Source organism: Salvia miltiorrhiza, chromosome 3 (genome assembly GCF_028751815.1).
Source record: "Salvia miltiorrhiza cultivar Shanhuang (shh) chromosome 3, IMPLAD_Smil_shh, whole genome shotgun sequence".
Lineage (NCBI taxonomy): Eukaryota > Viridiplantae > Streptophyta > Magnoliopsida > Lamiales > Lamiaceae > Salvia > Salvia miltiorrhiza.
This window is the reverse complement of record NC_080389.1, coordinates 10,453,267-10,472,263: the sequence shown is the minus strand read 5'-3', so window position 1 is coordinate 10,472,263 and position 18,997 is coordinate 10,453,267. Positions and strand designations below refer to the sequence as shown.

Genomic DNA, 18,997 nt, shown 5'->3' with positions numbered 1-18,997 from the left:
CTTGCATAGCATGTGAGTCATTGAAACTCTCAGTAGTGAGTTTCTGATCTTCTATTTGCAATACCATAGAATAGGCTCGATTAACAGTCGGCAGCGGATCCAGGAAGAGAATTTGACTCCGTGCATTCTCAAAGGTATCATTGAGGCCAAGCAAAAATTGGATCAACCTCTGATTCTCTTCGCGACTCACCCCAGCCTCTCTAGTTCCACAAATACAACTCAAAGGTGGCAGCAGCATATCAAGTTCATCCCATAGAGCTGTGAGACTGTTAAAATATACAAGCACGCTCTGGTTACCCTGTGTATAGCTACTGATTTCACGTTGGAGTTTATAGATCTTTGGTCCATTACTGCGACCAAATCGTTGACACAGAGCATCCCATAGTTTTTTCGTATTTTCAATATAAACAAAAGCATTAACCAATTCCTTCGAGATCGAGTTAATTATCCACGAAGACACCATGTAATCAGCTTTGATCCAAGCCTTATGGTAAGGTGAAGAAATATCTGGTTCAGAGAGAGATCCATCTAGAATTTCTAGCTTACTTTTAGCTCCTAGTGCCCGTTTAACAGATCTACTCCAATTGAGGAAGTTGTTACCTGTTAATTGCGCCGCGACGAGCTGCATACCGGGATGATCCGAAGTGTGGAGCTGTAAAACTTCTTCAATCTGCTTTGTATCCATCGGAGGCTGTATTTGCCTCTCACTTTCAGATCTGTCTTTGAAACCGCTGGAAATCGGTATCTCAGTCCGTCGAGTAGATGAATCTCCTTTTTCCTCATCAACAAGGATACTCCACGGAGTGTGGCGAGTTTTTCCCATAGATCTATACTACGCTCTAGATACCATGAAGAATAATGGCGAAGGGAAGCAGTAGAGCTGAAGACATGTGATAGAAGTTTTCTCTCTTATTTCTTGTGGCAAAAGATATCCACAATAGCAGCACCTAAACCTTATATAATAGTGAGCATAAGGCTAGGAACCAATAGACGAGAGACACGTAGAACAAAAGTAACAAAGGTAGCAAAAGGTAGCAAAAAGGAAAATAACAAACTCATGCACGCAGGCATGCATTCACATTATTATCTAGCTGCACTCCTTCATTCTTCTTTCTTACTCGCCTTGTTCTACTTTCCAAATCAACCCTCCCTTTTCCTTAGCTTTTGCATACAGGATTCCAAAAGTCTTCTGTTACAATTGAATATATTGAATATATAAAAGGATTTGGTGGGTTAGATAGTTGGAATCTTTAATTCTAAGTATTAGTATTAAAATTAAAATTCATTATTTCCCGGAAGGTTCACCCCCACACGCATCCTGGGTTGATCTCAGCAAACAAGGTGTTGACTTAGGGCGTGTTTGCTAAATTAACCGAGATAATGCATGATTCATTTTAAGACTAATTACCTGCAAGGCCCATTATTAAAAGGGCTTCATAATTAGTCCAGTTTGATGTTTGCTTCACGCCTTTAAACACGCCCACAATTATGAATTGCGTTTGTTATCACCTTCCCCACGAACTGATTAATCAACGAACTTCCCGAAGTACCCTCAATTAAAATTAACAAATACACAAGAACCCCATCCACGTAATCACGATCTCTCCTTCAAGAATTCATTTTTCGTACACGATCTCTGCTTCAAGAAGCCATTTTTGGCACTATAAAAAATGGGAATGTGGAGGGAAAATTTGCGTGACTTTCATAGAGAATCCACTGCTCTGCCATCTGTTTTCTCCGTTCTCAATCACCGGAAGCTACCAATCGGAGTTTGTGATTCACTGTGGTTGCTTTCCAGATGGTTTCGAATATCCAAGGTAAAGTACTTGGCGATTGCACCTAAATTTCGTCTAGTGTTTCTGAACTTGCTGATATACTTTAGATTTTATTGTGAGATTCTGTAGAATAGGAATAACATTCGTTCGTTCTTGCTGGTATAACAATAGTTATTGGTTTTCTTGTTGCAATTCTGTAGAACATTATATAATTTAGACATTCAAAATTGAGAATTGGACTAATATTATGCGCATTGGAACTGTTTGATAAAATGCCTGATAGAAATGATGAACTTATTTCAGAATGTGTTAGAAATTCAGGTTGTGGCTTTATTTCAGAATTTGTTGCTGAATGTATCATTTCATGATTTTCAATGTCTTCAACCTCCGATTTTAGAGTTGTGTTTGGGCCTTCTTCAGCCCCGAGTCCCCTGCACTGCGCAGCTGCCAAAATCGCCCATTCCTGCAAATTTAATATGCACTTTCAATTCCTATCGTGTATAAGCAGCTGTTTTATCTACTTGTATGTTGTATTTGGTCAGGAGTTGATACGGGGAGAAGCGACGCGAGTCTTAGTCGGTCTAACAAAACGGGAAATACTCGCCGTTCTTGGTCTACAAGGGAAGAGCATGTGTTGCTGTCATCGTTGAAAGAATTAGTTGCAAATGGCTGGAAATCGGACAATGGATTTCGAGCAGGGTTCCTCGGTAAACTTGAGGACGCCTTGAAGAAGGAGTTTCCGGTCACCGATTTAAAAGCTACACCACATATCAATTCAAAAATCGAAACTTGGAAAAAAAGCTATTACTCCTTGACATCTATGTTGGGGAATAGTGGAATAGGGTTCAATTCCGACTACATGATCGACTGTGACAACGATCTGTGGGAACAGATCGTTAAGGTATTTCGAATTGACGAAATCTCTATTTCATTTACTTGAATGAATTCCCTCCTTTTGCTTTTCATATTTACTGCCCATGTTATTTTACATTTAGCTAAATTTTCCCTCACAGTTTGATTTAAAAGCTCTTGTTTGCATAGTGAATATTATGCTCTCCAATATGAAGTTATAAATTGGATACATGTTTTGAGATTGTGAATCTATTATGTTTCTTCATCTGCTGTATATTTAATTATTTGTTGTTATATCTCTTGATGTGGATATATATTATGAGGATTCCTTGTCTTAATTTGACGTGAACGAATATTGTGCTGAAATTTAAACTTTTATCCATCGTTTGTATGAAATAACCATCTATTGAACACCTATGTAGAAGGATCCAGCTGCGCGCTCGATGCGTCATAAGAGCTGGCCGCTCTTCGAGGATTGGAAAGAGATCTTCGGCAAGGATCGTGCGAATGATGGAACCCAATCCATGTTCATCATCAAAAGTAAAAGTAAGATAAATAAGTATGAGTGAAAGCTCAAACATAAAGGATTTCACAAAATATAGGAATAAAGTCCGAGATTTTGCTCATTTTCACCAAATCCATGTTTATGAATGACCGAAGCACAATGCGATGGAGGCACAAAATCGATGTTCAGCAAAACAATAACAAACGAAACCCTACCACGAACTCAGGTAAAAAGAAATTCAAATCTTACAGATTTTAATCCAAGGGCGCAATCCTATAATTTTTAAGGGCGTAGGGAAAATCGATTTGGAACAACAGACGCACGAACGACTAAATTGAAGATTATTATTTTTGCTGCTGGAAGACGATGAATGTACCTGTTCTTTAGCAAAGACGGAGTCTGCAAAATCGATTCGTCAACAACAGACGCACGAAGGGCTAAATCGAAGTTCAGAATTTTTGCTGCTGGAAGACGACGAACCGTTCTCTGGCAAGGCGGGAGTATGCAAAGCGAGTTTCGGCCGTTTTCGATTTCTAAAATCTATTTTTTGAGGGCAATTTTGAGAATCCTCAATTTAGTCTGAGGTAGCGAGGCCCTCCTGATAATTTATCCAGCGCCCAGCGATGGTTAATTAAACAAGAGATTTCGATAGATTAACTACGGGCCGACGGGCTCCCTCGGGCCGTCTTACTAATTAACAGGCGCTGGCAAATGCCGAATAATTTGTTGAAAGTTCGATAATTTATATATAATTAATACAAATATATATTAGGATAATATATTATTTTAAAAACTGCCAACAATATTTAAAACACCGACTGCTATTAGGCCACAGTTTTAGCAGATATCAAACTTTCTAATTATCATCTAATAATATTACTATTTTATTCTATTTTAAATTTATTTAAGGCCATTATCTTAGGGCTATTTGCAAAAATAGGCCACTATTTTTCGGACTTGCAAAAATAGGCCAATTATTTTAGTTTTTGATATTTTTAGGCCACATGTGTACCCAAGCTATTTTGGGCCATATTTTGACCCCAAAAAATGGCCTGTAAATGTTGAATTGAGCTCAAATGTGGCCTAAAAATGCAAAAAACTAAAATAATTGGCCTATTTTTGCAAATAGCCCTAAGATAATGGCCTTAAATAATTTTAAACTCGATCATGGTAAATAATCTTAATTGTGCTTTGAAACACATCCAGACAAGCATCCTTATAATGTCTCTTAGCTAGTTAGCACACGATGGCGATCAACCCATCACACTACTAATCTTGTGTACACAATTCTCTCTAATTTTATCGGTAGTTTTAATATATTATTGATTATTTACTTAAGAAAAGACGTAGAGGTCTATACTGTATTTGAGTGAAAAGTAACGAATAACAATCTACAAGAGAATTCTTAAAAAAAAAAAAAAAACAGTAATAACATATATATAGTGAACTTTCTTTTTACTATGCAACTATAATAATTGTAGCTAGCCATAATAGTGGACCCTCCAAATTGTACATATATAAAATTATATTGAACCACCGACTCTATATTTAGTCTTAGCATAAATTATTATAATATTGTTCATATGTACGGATTCAAATATTATCTATATCTATATAATATTAAAGGGTAAAATTTTAGTTATCCTTTATTTTCTGATGATAAATTTACCACCAAAGAGAACACACTCTTAGCAAACTCTTAGATAATACCAACATTGATATGAAGAAACCACAATTGTCGCAACTATGTCATTTACAAACACACAACCACCAAGGGTGAAAATCTAGATAGAAACAGTCCAAATTAAGGCTGAACAACTGCGCAAAACATACATAACAATAACGAAACAATCCAAATTAAAGCAAAACATACATAACAATAACGCAAATTAACAACTGCACTAGCTCATGAATTGATATTCACGGTCTTTATTTTGGATATCAAGGCTGAATTCCTCACCTTTGCTGCAATAATTTTGGTTGTCACCATCTTTAATTCCTTCAGCTTGTACATCCTCTCAATCGCTTCCGATAGGGTATCCAGATATGGGCAATCACTGATTTCTAATTTCTTGAGCCAATACATTGCAAGTCTTTCACATTGCACATTTCTCAGATTCCACAACTCTTCGATGCACAAGACTTTGAGAAGAGGGAAGCCGTTGTGCAAGATCACCATTTGTTTACCAATGTATGCATTCCGCAATTTGAGGTATTTTAGCTTGGGTAACTTCCCTAGTATTGGCATGGGATCTTCATCAAGACAGCTATTAACCAACGTCAATGATTCAATATTTGGAGGGAAACTTGTTGGAAGCCTGCCAAGGAGTCCATCCAATTTGAGTGTACGAACACTTTGTAGAATACCAAGTTTATCCAAACAAGGCATGCTTCTGAAACGATACCCTCTTAAGATTAGGTGCTCGAGGCTCCTCAACTGAGCTAATGATGCAAAGAGCTTGCTTACATCTGAGTTTCCATCCAATTCTTCTATGCCCAATTTCTTAAGACAAATCATCTTTTCAAAGCCCGAGAGCTTACAATTATCAATTGAGATGTAGGTTAAGGTCTCCAGATTCCGAAGCGCGGCTATCTTCAAATCCTTCATGAAAATCACATTAGACAAGTAGAGGTGGCGAAGGCGGCCCAGTTTGCATATAACATCCGGCACCTCCACCATAAAGTTCTGAGATATGTCGAGAACCTCAAGCTTTTTCAAGCACCCCAAATTGTCTGGGAGTTCTTGTATGTGATTATTTCTCAATCCCAAGTATCTTAATTTAATCAATGTGCCAACACTTTCCGGTAAATTCTTCACCCCAAAATCTTCCAAGTCGAGTATCCTAAGTCGTTGTTTCAAGCTCTTCCAATAGGACGGACTAGCGTCCAAGTAGCCACCTCCATGGAAGAAGAGAGAAACAAGATGTTTATCGTGATCTGTGGAGTAGTTGAACTTGTCTCTGCTACATATGATAACACGATGATGACGAAGACTCTGAGAGGGTAGATTATTTCCATCGTTCCTTAGGATCTCAAAACCTAGTTTCTCCTCTGCTTTCTGGACGGCTAGCATGTGTAGCATACCATTCATGCGATACTCCGTGCTCTTCTCCTTGACTACAATAACAGATTCATTAGCTAAATCATGTAGATATGATTTACATTCAGATTCTTCTTCCACTTCTCCTACTGCAACCCAAATCTGTACCAACTTTTCTGCCCTCAAAGTTGTATTTTCCTTAAAGAAGGCCATATACATGACGAATGGCTCGAGCTCGGGATCCAATTTCTGAAAAAACAATTCCAATAACTTCATTGTTGAACCAAAATCAACTGATTCAAGAAGTTGTTCCCATTCACTCCCACTTGTGAGTTTTTTTTCCAATAATTGCTTTCCCACCTCTTTTATAGCTAATGGCAGGCCATCACATTTTCTCAACATTTGTTTTCCCATATGCTCCAAGGACTTTGGGAATTTGTGCTCACCTGTCAATCTATTGCCATGGTTTATTGTTTTCACAAACAATTGCCAGCTCTTCTCAGCATCCAAAGGTTTCATCTGATGAACATCTAAATCCTTTTCATATATGTCTGTATGCGTTATGTGACTTGTGAGCAGCAATCTACTTCCATTGTCTGTTTACATAAGAACAATACAAAGAGGAACAGTCAGAATGTTATTGAGTTGAGAAATTTAAATTGTTAGATTACTTTAATCAATCATTTATTTTTATTTTTATTTTTTTTAAGAACCACTAATTATCTTCGGAATTGATTCTTGAGGTTTCAAAATTTAATTACAAAAACTTAACTCAACTAGATCGAGCTAATTGTTAAAACAGGACCATAACTTTTAGTATTTTTGAAAAAGAGGACTATATGTTATGGAATTTAAAAATGAGGACTATATGTTATGAAATTTGAAAATCGGACTATAGCTTCCATTTTTTAAATTCTGCAACATATAGTCCTCTTTTTCAAAAACACTAAAAGTTACGGTCTTGTTTTAACAATTAGCTACAACTAGATCATAAGCAGAAAGATGATCGTACCTCGTGGAAGATCATCAAAGAAAGAAAGGAAGCGTAGTTGTTTGGGCATGTCGTCGAGAACTATAAGATATCTCCTTCCTCGCAGGTGTTGGCAAAGCATATCTCGGAGGCTTCGGTTGTCCATATTCTCCAATAACGAAGATTTACGGAGTTTCTGAGGAACTACCTGTTGTATGAGTTTGATAAGTAGCTCTTTCATAGTGAAGTAAGCAGAATTAGATACCCAAGCACGGCGCTCGAAGTGCTTAACGACGGTTGGATGGTCGTATATCTCTCTCGCAAGAGTTGTCTTTCCGGTACCGGCCATCCCTTTGAGAAGAACAGTCCAACTGTTGTATTGTTTCGCTTTGATAATCTTTGTGTGAAGCAGCATTTTCACATCTTCGTCCAAGCCCACCACATATTTGTCATAATTATTTTCTGATGATCTGATGTTGGACTCCGTCTCCGCTCCATCATCTCCGAATTTAAGCATCTGCGTTTGGATCTCTGCAATCCAGCTATGGATGGACTCATACTTCCATTGATTGGTTTTGCGTTTTTTAGAATGGTGGAGGGCATCGGCAGCAACGTCGACGAGGTCAGATACAAAAAAATTTAGGGTTCTTCCCTCTTCCAATTTCTTATCCCTCACAATATCCAGAATCTCTCTCATCTCTTTAGTTACCCTTCCCATTTCCTCTTCTGTTTCAACCTCGTCATCTGTTTCATCCTCACCCTCATCTGTTTCATCATCATCGTCATCATCATCATCTGTTTCATCGTCATCCTCATCCTCATCTGTTTCATCATCATCTGTATTATCCTCATTTCTTTCATTCTCATTTGAGGGGGAATTGTACCCTCGATAATTTTCCAGCTTCTGTATCAGCGACAAGAGGAGGGCCTCCGACATGTTGGAGCTTCGACCAAATTGCTCTAATAGCCAATTTCACAACATTATTAGTAGCTAGGAAATAACAAATTCCAACAAATCGATAGATTACATAGAAAAAAAAAATGATTTTAGATTGAAAATAATTTATTCAAGCGAAATATTTCAAAAATCATGTGAATTTAGTTTGCATGTAACTAGCAGAGAGTGTGTGCATTTTCCCATAATTATTCGTGAACTTGACATTAATCAAGTGTTAAAATTGAATACTTGTAATAAATTTATTCAAAGTGTTATTCTTTTAATGTTGGTATAAAACTGAAGATAAATTTTTAATTAATGTAGCGATGGAAGATAAAATCATATAGATTTAAAATTAATTATTAAAAATTAATATGTCCTAGTAATGTATAATTAATTCTAATTAAAAATTGTAAAATTATACTACTAACACAAAAAAGTAAAATCGAATAAATAGATATACTAGAGAAATTAAAAGAGTAAACATAGGACACACTCTAAAAAGTTAGCTAGATATATAAAAAAGAGTAAAATTTTGGAATAGCCAAAATGAATCATAAAACACAAATTATGGCCACTCATTGAAAAAACATAAATTTTGGCCATTTTTATAGCTTTGGGACGTTTTTGCCCTTAATTGGGCGGACTGGGTAGGGTCAGGAGCGCGGGTCGCGTGCCGGGTAGGATCAGGCACGCGGGTCGGGTTAGGCACTTATGGCACTATTAATGCCATAAAAAAAAATTTACTCCCCCTAGATAAAAATAAATCAAATTTTACTTTTGTTATTTTATTTTAAGGCACTTATGGCACTAATAGTGCCATAAGTGCCAACGAAAATTCAAAATAAAATAAAGTAAAATGGTCTTTTTAGCACTTATGGCACTATTAGTGCCATAAGTGACAAACATGCAGAACAAATATAGAAACAACAGCATCATCTAAACCCTAAATAGAACATTTAAACCCTAAATGGAACATATAAAGCCTAAATGAATAATCTAAACCTTAAATGGAATATCTAAACCCTAGGGGAAGTGTTTAAAAAGTTCCTTTGGCTTGGGGGTGGGTGGGGGGGTAGGGTGGGTAGGGTCGGGGGTTGGGGGGGTTGGCAGGGCAGTGGGAGTAAAAAAAAAAAAAATTGGCTTGGGGGTGGGTGGTGGGGGGGAGGGGTTGGGTGGGGTCGGGGGGGGAGGGGTAGACAAGGCAGGGGAAGTAAGAAAAATAAAAATTTTTGGCTTAGGGGTGGGTGGTGGGTAAAATTTTTTGGCTTAGGGGTGGGTGGTGGGTGGGGTCGGGGGTTTGGGGGGTAGACAAGGCAGGGAAAGTAAAAAAAAAAAAAATTGGCTTGGGGGTGGGTGGGTGGGGTCGGGGGTCTGGGGGGGGTGGGGTCGGGGGTCTGGGGGTAGACAAGGCAGGGGAAGTAAAAAAAAAAAATTGGCTTGGAGGTGGGTGGGGTCGGGGGGTCTGGGTGGTCTGGGGAAAAAAAGTTATTTTGGCTTGGGGGTGGGTGGGGTCAAGGGGTAGATAGGGTGCTGAGAATTAATAAAATAATTTTTTTTTTTACTTACGGGTATATTAGGCATATTGCCTAATTAATGGCCATAATTTGTGTTTTTTTAATTAGTGGCCAAATATTATGTTTGCATGTTCAATGTGGCCATTTGACACCATTAATTGTTTCTATAGAAAATCCCAATTGCAAATATCAAACAATATGGCTTAAAACGCGCTAATTTTCACAGCCATGCAGTAAAATTGGAACATAATTTATCATTTTATTATGTATTTATAATATTTTGAGATATCAAAATTATAATAACAAAATCTAATAAAATCATAAACCTGAACCCCAAATCTATAAATTTTCCCTTCGGATCAATTTAATGAGTTTTGTAATCGTTAGATTGTCTGCGATTCAAATGAACGCGATATTTTTATTTTATATTTTCAATGTTATGCTACACCATTCCTTCATTAATTGTGAAAGAATAATTGAAGTGATCCACCACCCAAATTAACAAACAAGATTAGAACAATAAAAAAATATTGGGTTAATTGCATATAAATGACTGAATTTGCACACGAACTTTAAAATATTTATTAAAAATAATCAGTATTAATTTTTCTCATTTTGCATATTCGCCCATTTTTCGTCGTGGTGACATGACATAAATATATTTGTTTCATATAAATATGCTTGCGTGGCATAATTATGGCCGTGTGGGAAAATAGATATGACGTCGTATTGTATAATTAGATGAAAATGACGTTGTTTCATGCCAAAATTTGGTCACAAAATGGATAAATATGCAAAATAAGAAAATAATTAATAGTTGAGTAATTTTAATAAAATTTTAAAGTTCATGTGCAAAATTTTATTAAAAGTTCAATAATTTATATGCAATTAACCCAAATATATATATTTTCCCTACGGAAACATGCATCCAAATGATCATGGGTTTATCAAAATTTCCTGAAGCGAAAGATTTCAAAAAATTAAATTTTTTGAATTAAAGAAGAAGAAAAATACCTTTTTGTGATTCTTCTTTCTCACTCGTCTTGATCTACTTTGCGAATCAATCCTCGCTTTTCCTTAGCTTTTGCTTTTGTCTTTGCATATATGATTCCAAAAGTCTTCTGTTACAACGGAATATATATAAAAGGTTTTGGTGGCTTAGGCAGTTGGAATCTTTCTAAGTATTATTAAAACTTAAATTCATTATTTCCCGGAAGGTGCACGTGACGTTCACCCCCACAAGCATCCTGCTCTTCTCAAGAAACAAGGCGTTGACTGACTGTTTCTAACATAAAATTGAAAAAAAAAACAAGTTTAAGAGAAATCCAATTAGTTGATCTCTAATCTCTTATCGATCCCAGCACCAAACCATATGAATATTTCTTTTACTTCTTAAATATTGAAGGTTATGCGAATGCAACAATGCATTTTCTGTCCAACTTGCATATTGGCAATGGCAACACATTACTTAATTTAATTGTTTTAGAGCATCTCCACCCAAGATCTCTTTTGAGGTTTTATTGAAGTGGTCCTCACTAATTGATACTTCCGATGGCCACAATTTAATGCCCCACTTTGGTGTGCGCACGGAGACTACGAAATCTGAAAAATGTGATATGGATGAAATATATAGGTATTTGACTAAAGTGATAAAAGTGTTGTGAGTGGGTCAATGATAAAGTGTAGGAGGAGAAATCCGATGATGCGGATTAGCTGATGCGGGTGATTAGTTGGAGAAGGAATCCGATGAAGAGGTCGTCGACTTCCACCGGTGATGCGGGTGATTGGCTGGAAAGGGATGGATTTTTTTTTAATTGTTTTCGAAGTGTCAATTTTATGTTTAAATAGACGCCATGTCAACTCAGTACTACCATGTAGGCGCCTCGATACTACCATGTCAGCTCAGTACCTCGTCGGAGCATAAAATTGTGGAAAAATTGAACAAGTGTTTAAATTCAGGGAATTGAAGGTAAAAATTGAAGTTCATGGAAAAGTTGGAAATCAACCCAAACTTCATGAGTTTTAACGTAATTACCTCATTATTTTATGAATTATTATGTGTTATAACTAAAATCAAACGCATACTAAGTATTTAATTAAGTAACGAGTTTTGTTAACAAGGAGATGTAATACTCAATAAATGGATAGCAAAAGTCGTTTATGGCGTATTATTTTTGTTTTCATTTTGACGTTGATTGAAGTGGTCTGCACTTTAACTTTGTCAGCCATGGCTTAAATAATTGTAGTCAGGTCCCTCTCTACAAAATAGTGGGCCGACAATTTAATATGCCCCGAGATTGATTTGTAGAGGCACATAAAAATGTCCTCTAAAATATTTCGAATCATATTGTTAAGTTTATATGGATATTTATTTGTGCCTTCAAAAGAAATATTGGGGCACTTATTTGTGTCCTTTGCTTAAATATTGGGACAAAAAATGTGTATCTTAAAGTTCGTTTTATGTCCCCAAATTAATGTTATGGGGCACTTATTTGTGCCTTCAAAATTTATTTTATGTCCCCAAATTACTATTATATGGCACTTATTTGTGTCTTTTGTTTAAATATAGGGACATAAAATATGTACCCTCAAAATTCATTTTATGTCTCGAGATTAATATTATGGGACACTTATGTGTGTCTTAAAATGAACATATGGAACACTTATTCTAACGTGTTAATATATAAAAGTACCCACTTTTATATAGTAAAAATAAATTTTACCCACTCAAATAAAAACATAAAAAAATACCCACTTTTTGTGTTAAATGACTAAATTACCCTTCTATATAAATGGGCAAACCCTAATTTCCTTTCATTCTCTCATTTTTTTTCTCTCTCTTCTCTCTCACTCTGCACGCTCTCTCCTCTCTCTCTCTCTCTCTTCTCTCTCTTCTCCGTCGTCGCATCCTTAGTCTCTACAGCCTTCTGTGCAGCGGCGTCGGCCGCCCCCTTCGTCCTCTCCACAGTGTACTCCACCGCCTCCCTGGCTCTGGCGCCCGTCTCCTCCGCCGTCTCCTGCGTCCTGTGTCAGCAGCTTCGAGGACTTCCCCTCTGGATTTCTCTTTTTCAAGCGGCGTTGCCGCACGCACGACGAGGCCAGAAGCAGAGCTACCAACCCCGGCAGCGGCGCATCCGCCGTCGGATCTCAGCCAGCGCCGATTTCTCTCTCTCTCTATTTCTGCTTCCGATGGCGTCCAGCGGAGTCTGACCTCGGCCGCGCCGCCCCGTCCTTCACCACGCCGCCGCCTCAGCGCCGCGCCGTCTCGGATCTGCAGAGGCCAGAGTCTCTGGTGATTTAGTTTCCTGATTTGGGGAAATCGTGCCCTAATTTGAGATGAACTTGGGGCTTTTTTAATTTTTTCTTATTTTGAGGATTTTTGATGTTTACAAGCGATGTATTTCGTTTCAAGAAAGGAAATGTAATAAATTTTCTACATAAGCTTTGCTTTGATTGAATACTAAGTATATTGGATCACAAATTGAAGAAATTGATGAAAATCGCTCAATTTTGTACAAATGTTCTTGAATTCACAACCAAGTTTATGAATTCACAACTGAATTATCGGCGTTGGTTGTGAATTTACAATTGAAATAGTGTTGATTGTGAATTCAAGTTTTATTGGTTGTGAATTCACAACTTGAAAAAATGTTGGTTGTGAATTCAAGTTTTATCGGTTGTGAATTCACAACTACTACTATTTATAGTTGTAAATTCAAACTTTAAAACTTGAATTCACAACCAATACTTGTTATTCAGTTGTGAATTCGAGTTTTAAAGCTTGAATTCACAACCAAAATTTATTTTGGTTGTGAATTCGTGGGTATTTGTAAAAATTTTATATGCAAGGGTAAAATGATAAATGTGGGTATTTTTTTAAGTTTTTATATTAGTGGGTAAAATTTATTTTTACTATATAAAAGTGGCTATTTTCAAAATCCACTCTATTCTAACATTCAAAATAAATCATAGTATGAATCAGTTCATCTAAACAGACAAATTTTCCCACAGTAGAAACGTACAACTTTGATTCTACTAAAAATGTAAAAAATATGTAAATAAAAAACCAACTTCGATAAATAATACTCCCTCCGTCCCGCTAAAGTTGGCAACATTCGTTTCGGCACGGAGATTAAGAAATTGAGTGTTATATGTTTTAATAGAGTGTGACCTATAATTGTTGACCAAAATAGTAAGTAATTGTTGACTTAATTAAAGTAATTTTGGCATTTTTAGAAAGTGGCCTACAATTGTTGACCAAATTAGTGAGTAATTGTTGACTTAATTAAAGTAAACTTTTGCCATTTTTAGAAAGTGGCCAACTTTAGTGGGACACCCAAAATAGAAATGTTGCCAACTTTAATGGGACGGAGGGAGTAATTAGAACAGCTTGTTATCGATCTCAAAACAACGATTCACGGACGTAGTCAGAATTAGTATCATCTGCATGCACAAATTAATATATGAGAAAAGGGACCCTCATAGAAGTCATTGACTAACATTGGAAATTCATTTCGTTCAAGAAACATCAAGAGTTTCTGTGTATATGGGGCAAGGTACCTGACCATACAGTAACTCCAGCTGACCCTTCAATGATTCATAAGGTTCTTCTGTGCAACTTATGCAGACCAAGTAAATTTGGTCATTTCACAAGAAAAACAACCTGATATATAAAATCTCCCATCAGTTGATATGAATTTATGAAAGAAGAGATTCAATCTACATTACCAGCTTATTCCTCTAGTTCAGATAAGCTATCAAACTGCGTTTCTAAAATGTTTCTTGGAAGACACAATAAATAAATCAATGCAACTTCATGAAGTCCTATTCTAAGGGAGACATTAACCTGGTGTTTACCAGCTCTAACCAAATTGACCCGATCTCCCCTGAAAAGTATTCAACAAATAAAGATATCAAATCAAGGAGCTGCTAAACAATAATACAAACAAGAAAACACTGCCACAAGTAATTTAAAATACCAAAAACATAATAAGCTACTGAAAATCGAAAATTAAGAAATAATTTATATGGATATATACCTAGAATTGCATAGCAACGAGATGAATCTTGTTTAGAATTTTGATTCCCTTGTTCACCTACTTCAATAAAAATCTAGGATTCTTCGATTAGGGCGAGAAGAGTTTAGCTAAGAGCTGTTGATTAACATTCTACTTAGGGAGCTTACCTGTTTGTAAGAGACTCCCCTTGAGCTTGTGAGAACCGCAAATGGGTGACGCTGTCCTGCTCCAACGTCCAGCCACAGATGACCGGAGGAAGAGGAACGGCGTTTAACCGGAGGATGCCGCCCATGGCAACGGTGGTGACTCCCTTGGAAGTGAGGCGGTGGAGCGACTGCGATGTCGGAGCCGGGTGTGTGGCAAATAGCGACGCAGCTTCAGGAGACGGCGCTGGCAATAGCGGGCTGCTCCGCTCCGTCCAGCAGTGGGAGAAGTCGACGGCGGGTGGAGGCTAGGAGATGGAAATCGCGAATCCAGGCGAAGACATAGGCAGCCAGCATCTTTCTTTTGGGAGAGACTAGGGTTCGCCGGAATCCCCAGTGAAGGCGGCGGAATTTTCTGATGAAAAAAAAGCTAGGGCTTGAATTAGTTGTTGGAGAAAAGTGAATCACAGAGGGGACTACCAGTAGGCGGCACATACTGAAAGGAGAGAAAACAGAGAGGCAAGAGCGTGGGCCCAAAGTCGCCGGAGGAGAAGGAAGTAGCAACCGTTCGGCGGAACTTGTCTCGGCAGTGGCGGCGCGACTCTCTGAGAGTAAGAGCTAGGTCTCGACCTTGTGCGTGAGCATTCAACCCAAATCAGGAAATTGAAAGGAGAATTTGGAAGATAAAGTGAGAACGAGAGAGAGAGAGAGAGTGAGACGGCTGATCCAGGGAGAAGGACGGGGCAACGATCCCTCGCCGGAACTGGGAGTATCGAAATTGAGAAGAGTTTGAGTGAATTCACGAAAGAGAAGAATGAATGATAGGAAAATTGAAAGTGTTTGAGTAAAATTGGGTTAAGGGAGGAAGAAAATCCATCAAAATAGGCACGTCCTCCAAAAAGATTTTAATTAATTAGGGAAATTGAAATATTATATGTCCCTATATATAATTACTATATTTAACAATTGCCTCAAAAAATAATTTAGAGGCACTTAATAAAAAATGCCTCTAAATAAGTGTCTCAATATATGTTTTTTGTTGTAGTGATGTCAACTCAGTACTACCATGTAGGCGCCTCGATACTACCATGTCAGCTCAGTACCTCGTCAGAGCATAAAATTGTGGAAAAATTGAACAAGTGTTTAAATTCAGGGAATTGAAGGTAAAAATTGAAGTTCGTGGAAAAGTTGGAAATCAACCGAAACTTCATGAGTTTTAATGTAATTACCTCATTATTTTATGAATTATTATGTGTTATAACTAAAATCAAACGCATAGTATTTAATTAAGTAACGAGTTTTGTTAACAAGGAGATGTAATACTCAATAAATGGATAGCAAAAGTCGTTTATGGCGTATTATTTTTGTTTTCATTTTGACGTTGATTGAAGTGGTCTGCACTTTAACTTTGTCAGCCATGGCTTAAATAATTGTAGTCAGGTCCCTCTCTACAAAACAGTGGCTTAAACTAAGAATTGATATTTAAGAGTTAAAGAATAAATTTAGTACAATGATTTGAGAAAATCAAACGGATATAAAGCAAGAAGAACAAGTCAACTAGACTATTTCCATTTTTACACGGCAAAGGGTAAAATAGAATTTTTGCTATACACCGATATTGATAACTAGGGATGTCAATCGGGCCAGCCCACCGGGTTTTCGGGCTAGCCCTATCGGGTTCTGGGTTAGTCGGGTGCGGGCTAATCGGGTTGGAGATTTTTTCGGGTTGTAAATCTTCAACCCTAACCCAAAACTTTCGGGTTTCGGGCTAGCCCATCAGGCTAATAATCAGGTTAAAGGCGTAAAAATAAAATTATCATATATATTTTATTATTCCTAATGATCTAATGTATAATGTATAAAATATACATATATATTAAAGATATAAATTATATGGCAAAACATGAAATGCAAAAATATAAGATATTCAAGATTACATAAACAAAATTATATTAAAATGAGATAGTAAAATTTAATATGTATCAATGCACTAGAATCAATCTGGATTATTACTGAATAATTAGTGGATTTGTCATGCACGTCTCATTGACAGAAAAAAAAAAATGGTATCACTTTAAAATGAGATACTAATAATTAATTTCTAACTAATGAGATACTAATAATCAATTTCTACAAAAAATCCGTAATTAATTTCACTTTTTTTAATGAGGCTACATATATATATTTAAGCAAATACCATAGATCTAAGCATAGCAAAAGTTGTAACTGGATGCATCAGTCACAATCAGCCCACCGAGTTTTCGGGCTAGCCCTATCGGGTTCCGGGTTACTCAGGTGCGGGCTAATCGGGCTGGAGGTTTTTTCAGGTTTCGATTTTTCAACCCTAACCCTCTAATTTTGTCGGGTTATTCGGGCCGGCCCACGAGTTATGTTCAAATAGACGCCATGTCAACTCAGTACTACCATGTAGGCGCCTCGATACTACCATGTCAGCTCAATACCTCGTCGGAGCATAAAATTGTGGAAAAATTGAACAAGTGTTTAAATTCAGGGAATTGAAGGTAAAAATTGAAGTTCATGGAAAAGTTGGAAATCAACCCAAACTTCATGAGTTTTAACCTAATTACCCCATTATTTAATGAATTATGTGTTATAACTAAAATCAAACGCATACTAAGTATTTGATTAATTAGCGAGTTTTGTTAACAAGGAGATGTAATACTCAAATTGATAGCAAAAGTCGTTTATGGCGTATTATTTTTGTTTTCATTTTGACGTTGATTGAAGTGGTCTGCACTTTAACTTTGTCAGCCAATGGCTTAAATAATTGTAGTCAGGTCCCTCTCTATAAAACAGTGGCTTCTTTGGCATATCACCTTATTATGTTTCTTTTGGTCAAGTTAAACTAAGAATTGATATTTAAGTAAGAGTTAAAGAATAAATTTAGTACATTGATTTGAGAAAATCAAACGGATATAAAGCAAGAAGAACAAGTCAACTAGACTATTAATCTACCACCTACGACCTACCTTTCCATTTTTACACGGCAAAGGGTAAAATAGAATTTTTGCTATACACCGATATTGATAACACCAAAATCTAATCCTGATGTATGTGTTTGTCAAGCGGTAAATGGTTAATGCCTAAGGCCATAGATCTTGGATTCGAGTTCTCTGTAGCACGGTCTTTAAATTTCTTTATTTAATATTGTAATTTATCAAAAAAAAAAAAAAAACCAAATCCCTGTCTTCTCAATATTCCAAAATCAAATACCCGGCCCAACCCAAATTAAAATTGGGCCTAACAGCGTGGACCATACAGCGTGGACCATCATATTATAAGCTGAATTGTTCAATTTGTTCCATATATATCTATTTATGTTTCCTTATTATTTTATAGCTAGTATGATCATAAGTGGTGCCGAGCTCTAGACTTTCTTACCGAATAATTTTATGATATTGAGAACCATGTTCACTATTGCATTTATTAAATTTTATAATTTTTTTTTATTACTAATATACTCTCTCCGTCCCACGAATCTTGATACATTTTCCTTTTGGGGCCGTCCCACGAATCTTGACATATTTCCAAATAAGGTAATAATTATTATCTTCTCTCTCCTACTTTATCACTTTTATTATCTTCTCTCTCCTACTTTATTACTTTTATACTTTATTAACTACATACTTAAAACACTAATCTATAACTCCTTAATTCTCATGCCGAAATCAAACGTGTCAAGATTCGTGGGACGGAGGGAGTATCTTGTGATCTTAAAATTATATGGATTTTTGTTGTTTATTGTTGGTTTTTGAAATATATCTTGTGATTTTTGTTTTTGTTGGTATACAACATATACTCCTTCCCATAATTTAATATACATATTTCCATTTTAGTATGTCCTACACCTTTGACAGTAAGGAGGAAAAGAGAGCGAAGATGCTCTTTCCGATTGAACGAGAAAGTCTCAAGGTTTTTACCATAGACAACATGATGATGAGGTTTATACGAGGATTGAGATGAAACCCCCTCCTCCTCCTCCTCCCCTTTTACGATCTTCAAACCCATTTCCTCCTCTGCTTTGCTTATGCATAGGTCCCGAAGAAGATCATGGAGACGACAATGTTTCACTCGATCATCATTGATGAAATCATCAATCTGAACCATGCTCCGATTGATCAACTCATTTAAATAGCCTCTGGCTATCTCATCAGTTGTTCCTTTTCCATCTTGTTGGATCAAGCCTTGTGCAATCCATATGTTTACCAGCCTTTTTGAA

The 18,997-nt window shown here is 36.7% G+C and overlaps 2 protein-coding genes and 1 long non-coding RNA gene across 5 annotated transcripts; 1 reads left to right on the top strand and 2 right to left on the bottom strand.

Moving 5' to 3' along the window:
• The first annotated feature begins 1,415 nt into the window (after positions 1-1,415).
• Positions 1,416-3,196, top strand: LOC131018298 (uncharacterized). The gene is made up of 3 exons (XM_057947024.1): positions 1,416-1,817; positions 2,318-2,676; positions 3,050-3,196. The coding sequence occupies exons 1-3, from the start codon at positions 1,799-1,801 to the stop codon at positions 3,194-3,196; spliced, it is 525 nt and encodes a 174-aa protein (XP_057803007.1). The 5' UTR covers positions 1,416-1,798.
• A 1,805-nt stretch (positions 3,197-5,001) lies between these two features.
• Positions 5,002-10,785, bottom strand: LOC131017507 (probable disease resistance protein At1g58602). The gene is made up of 3 exons (XM_057946263.1): positions 10,611-10,785; positions 7,185-8,102; positions 5,002-6,768 (listed from the first exon to the last, which is right to left on the bottom strand). The coding sequence occupies exons 2-3, from the start codon at positions 8,077-8,079 to the stop codon at positions 5,039-5,041; spliced, it is 2,625 nt and encodes an 874-aa protein (XP_057802246.1). The 5' UTR covers positions 8,080-8,102; positions 10,611-10,785; the 3' UTR covers positions 5,002-5,038.
• A 1,610-nt stretch (positions 10,786-12,395) lies between these two features.
• LOC131017641 (uncharacterized) lies at positions 12,396-15,658 on the bottom strand. 3 transcript variants are annotated; one of them, XR_009099728.1, is made up of 6 exons: positions 15,255-15,658; positions 14,782-15,172; positions 14,636-14,708; positions 14,443-14,482; positions 14,157-14,259; positions 12,396-12,867 (listed from the first exon to the last, which is right to left on the bottom strand). It is a non-coding gene; the product is annotated as an uncharacterized LOC131017641 (long non-coding RNA). The 3 variants fall into 3 exon arrangements; XR_009099729.1 differs by lacking the exon at positions 12,396-12,867 and adding an exon at positions 14,024-14,039; XR_009099727.1 differs by lacking the exon at positions 12,396-12,867 and having other exon boundaries at positions 13,775-14,259; positions 15,255-15,655.
• Between the last annotated feature and the right edge of the window lie 3,339 nt (positions 15,659-18,997).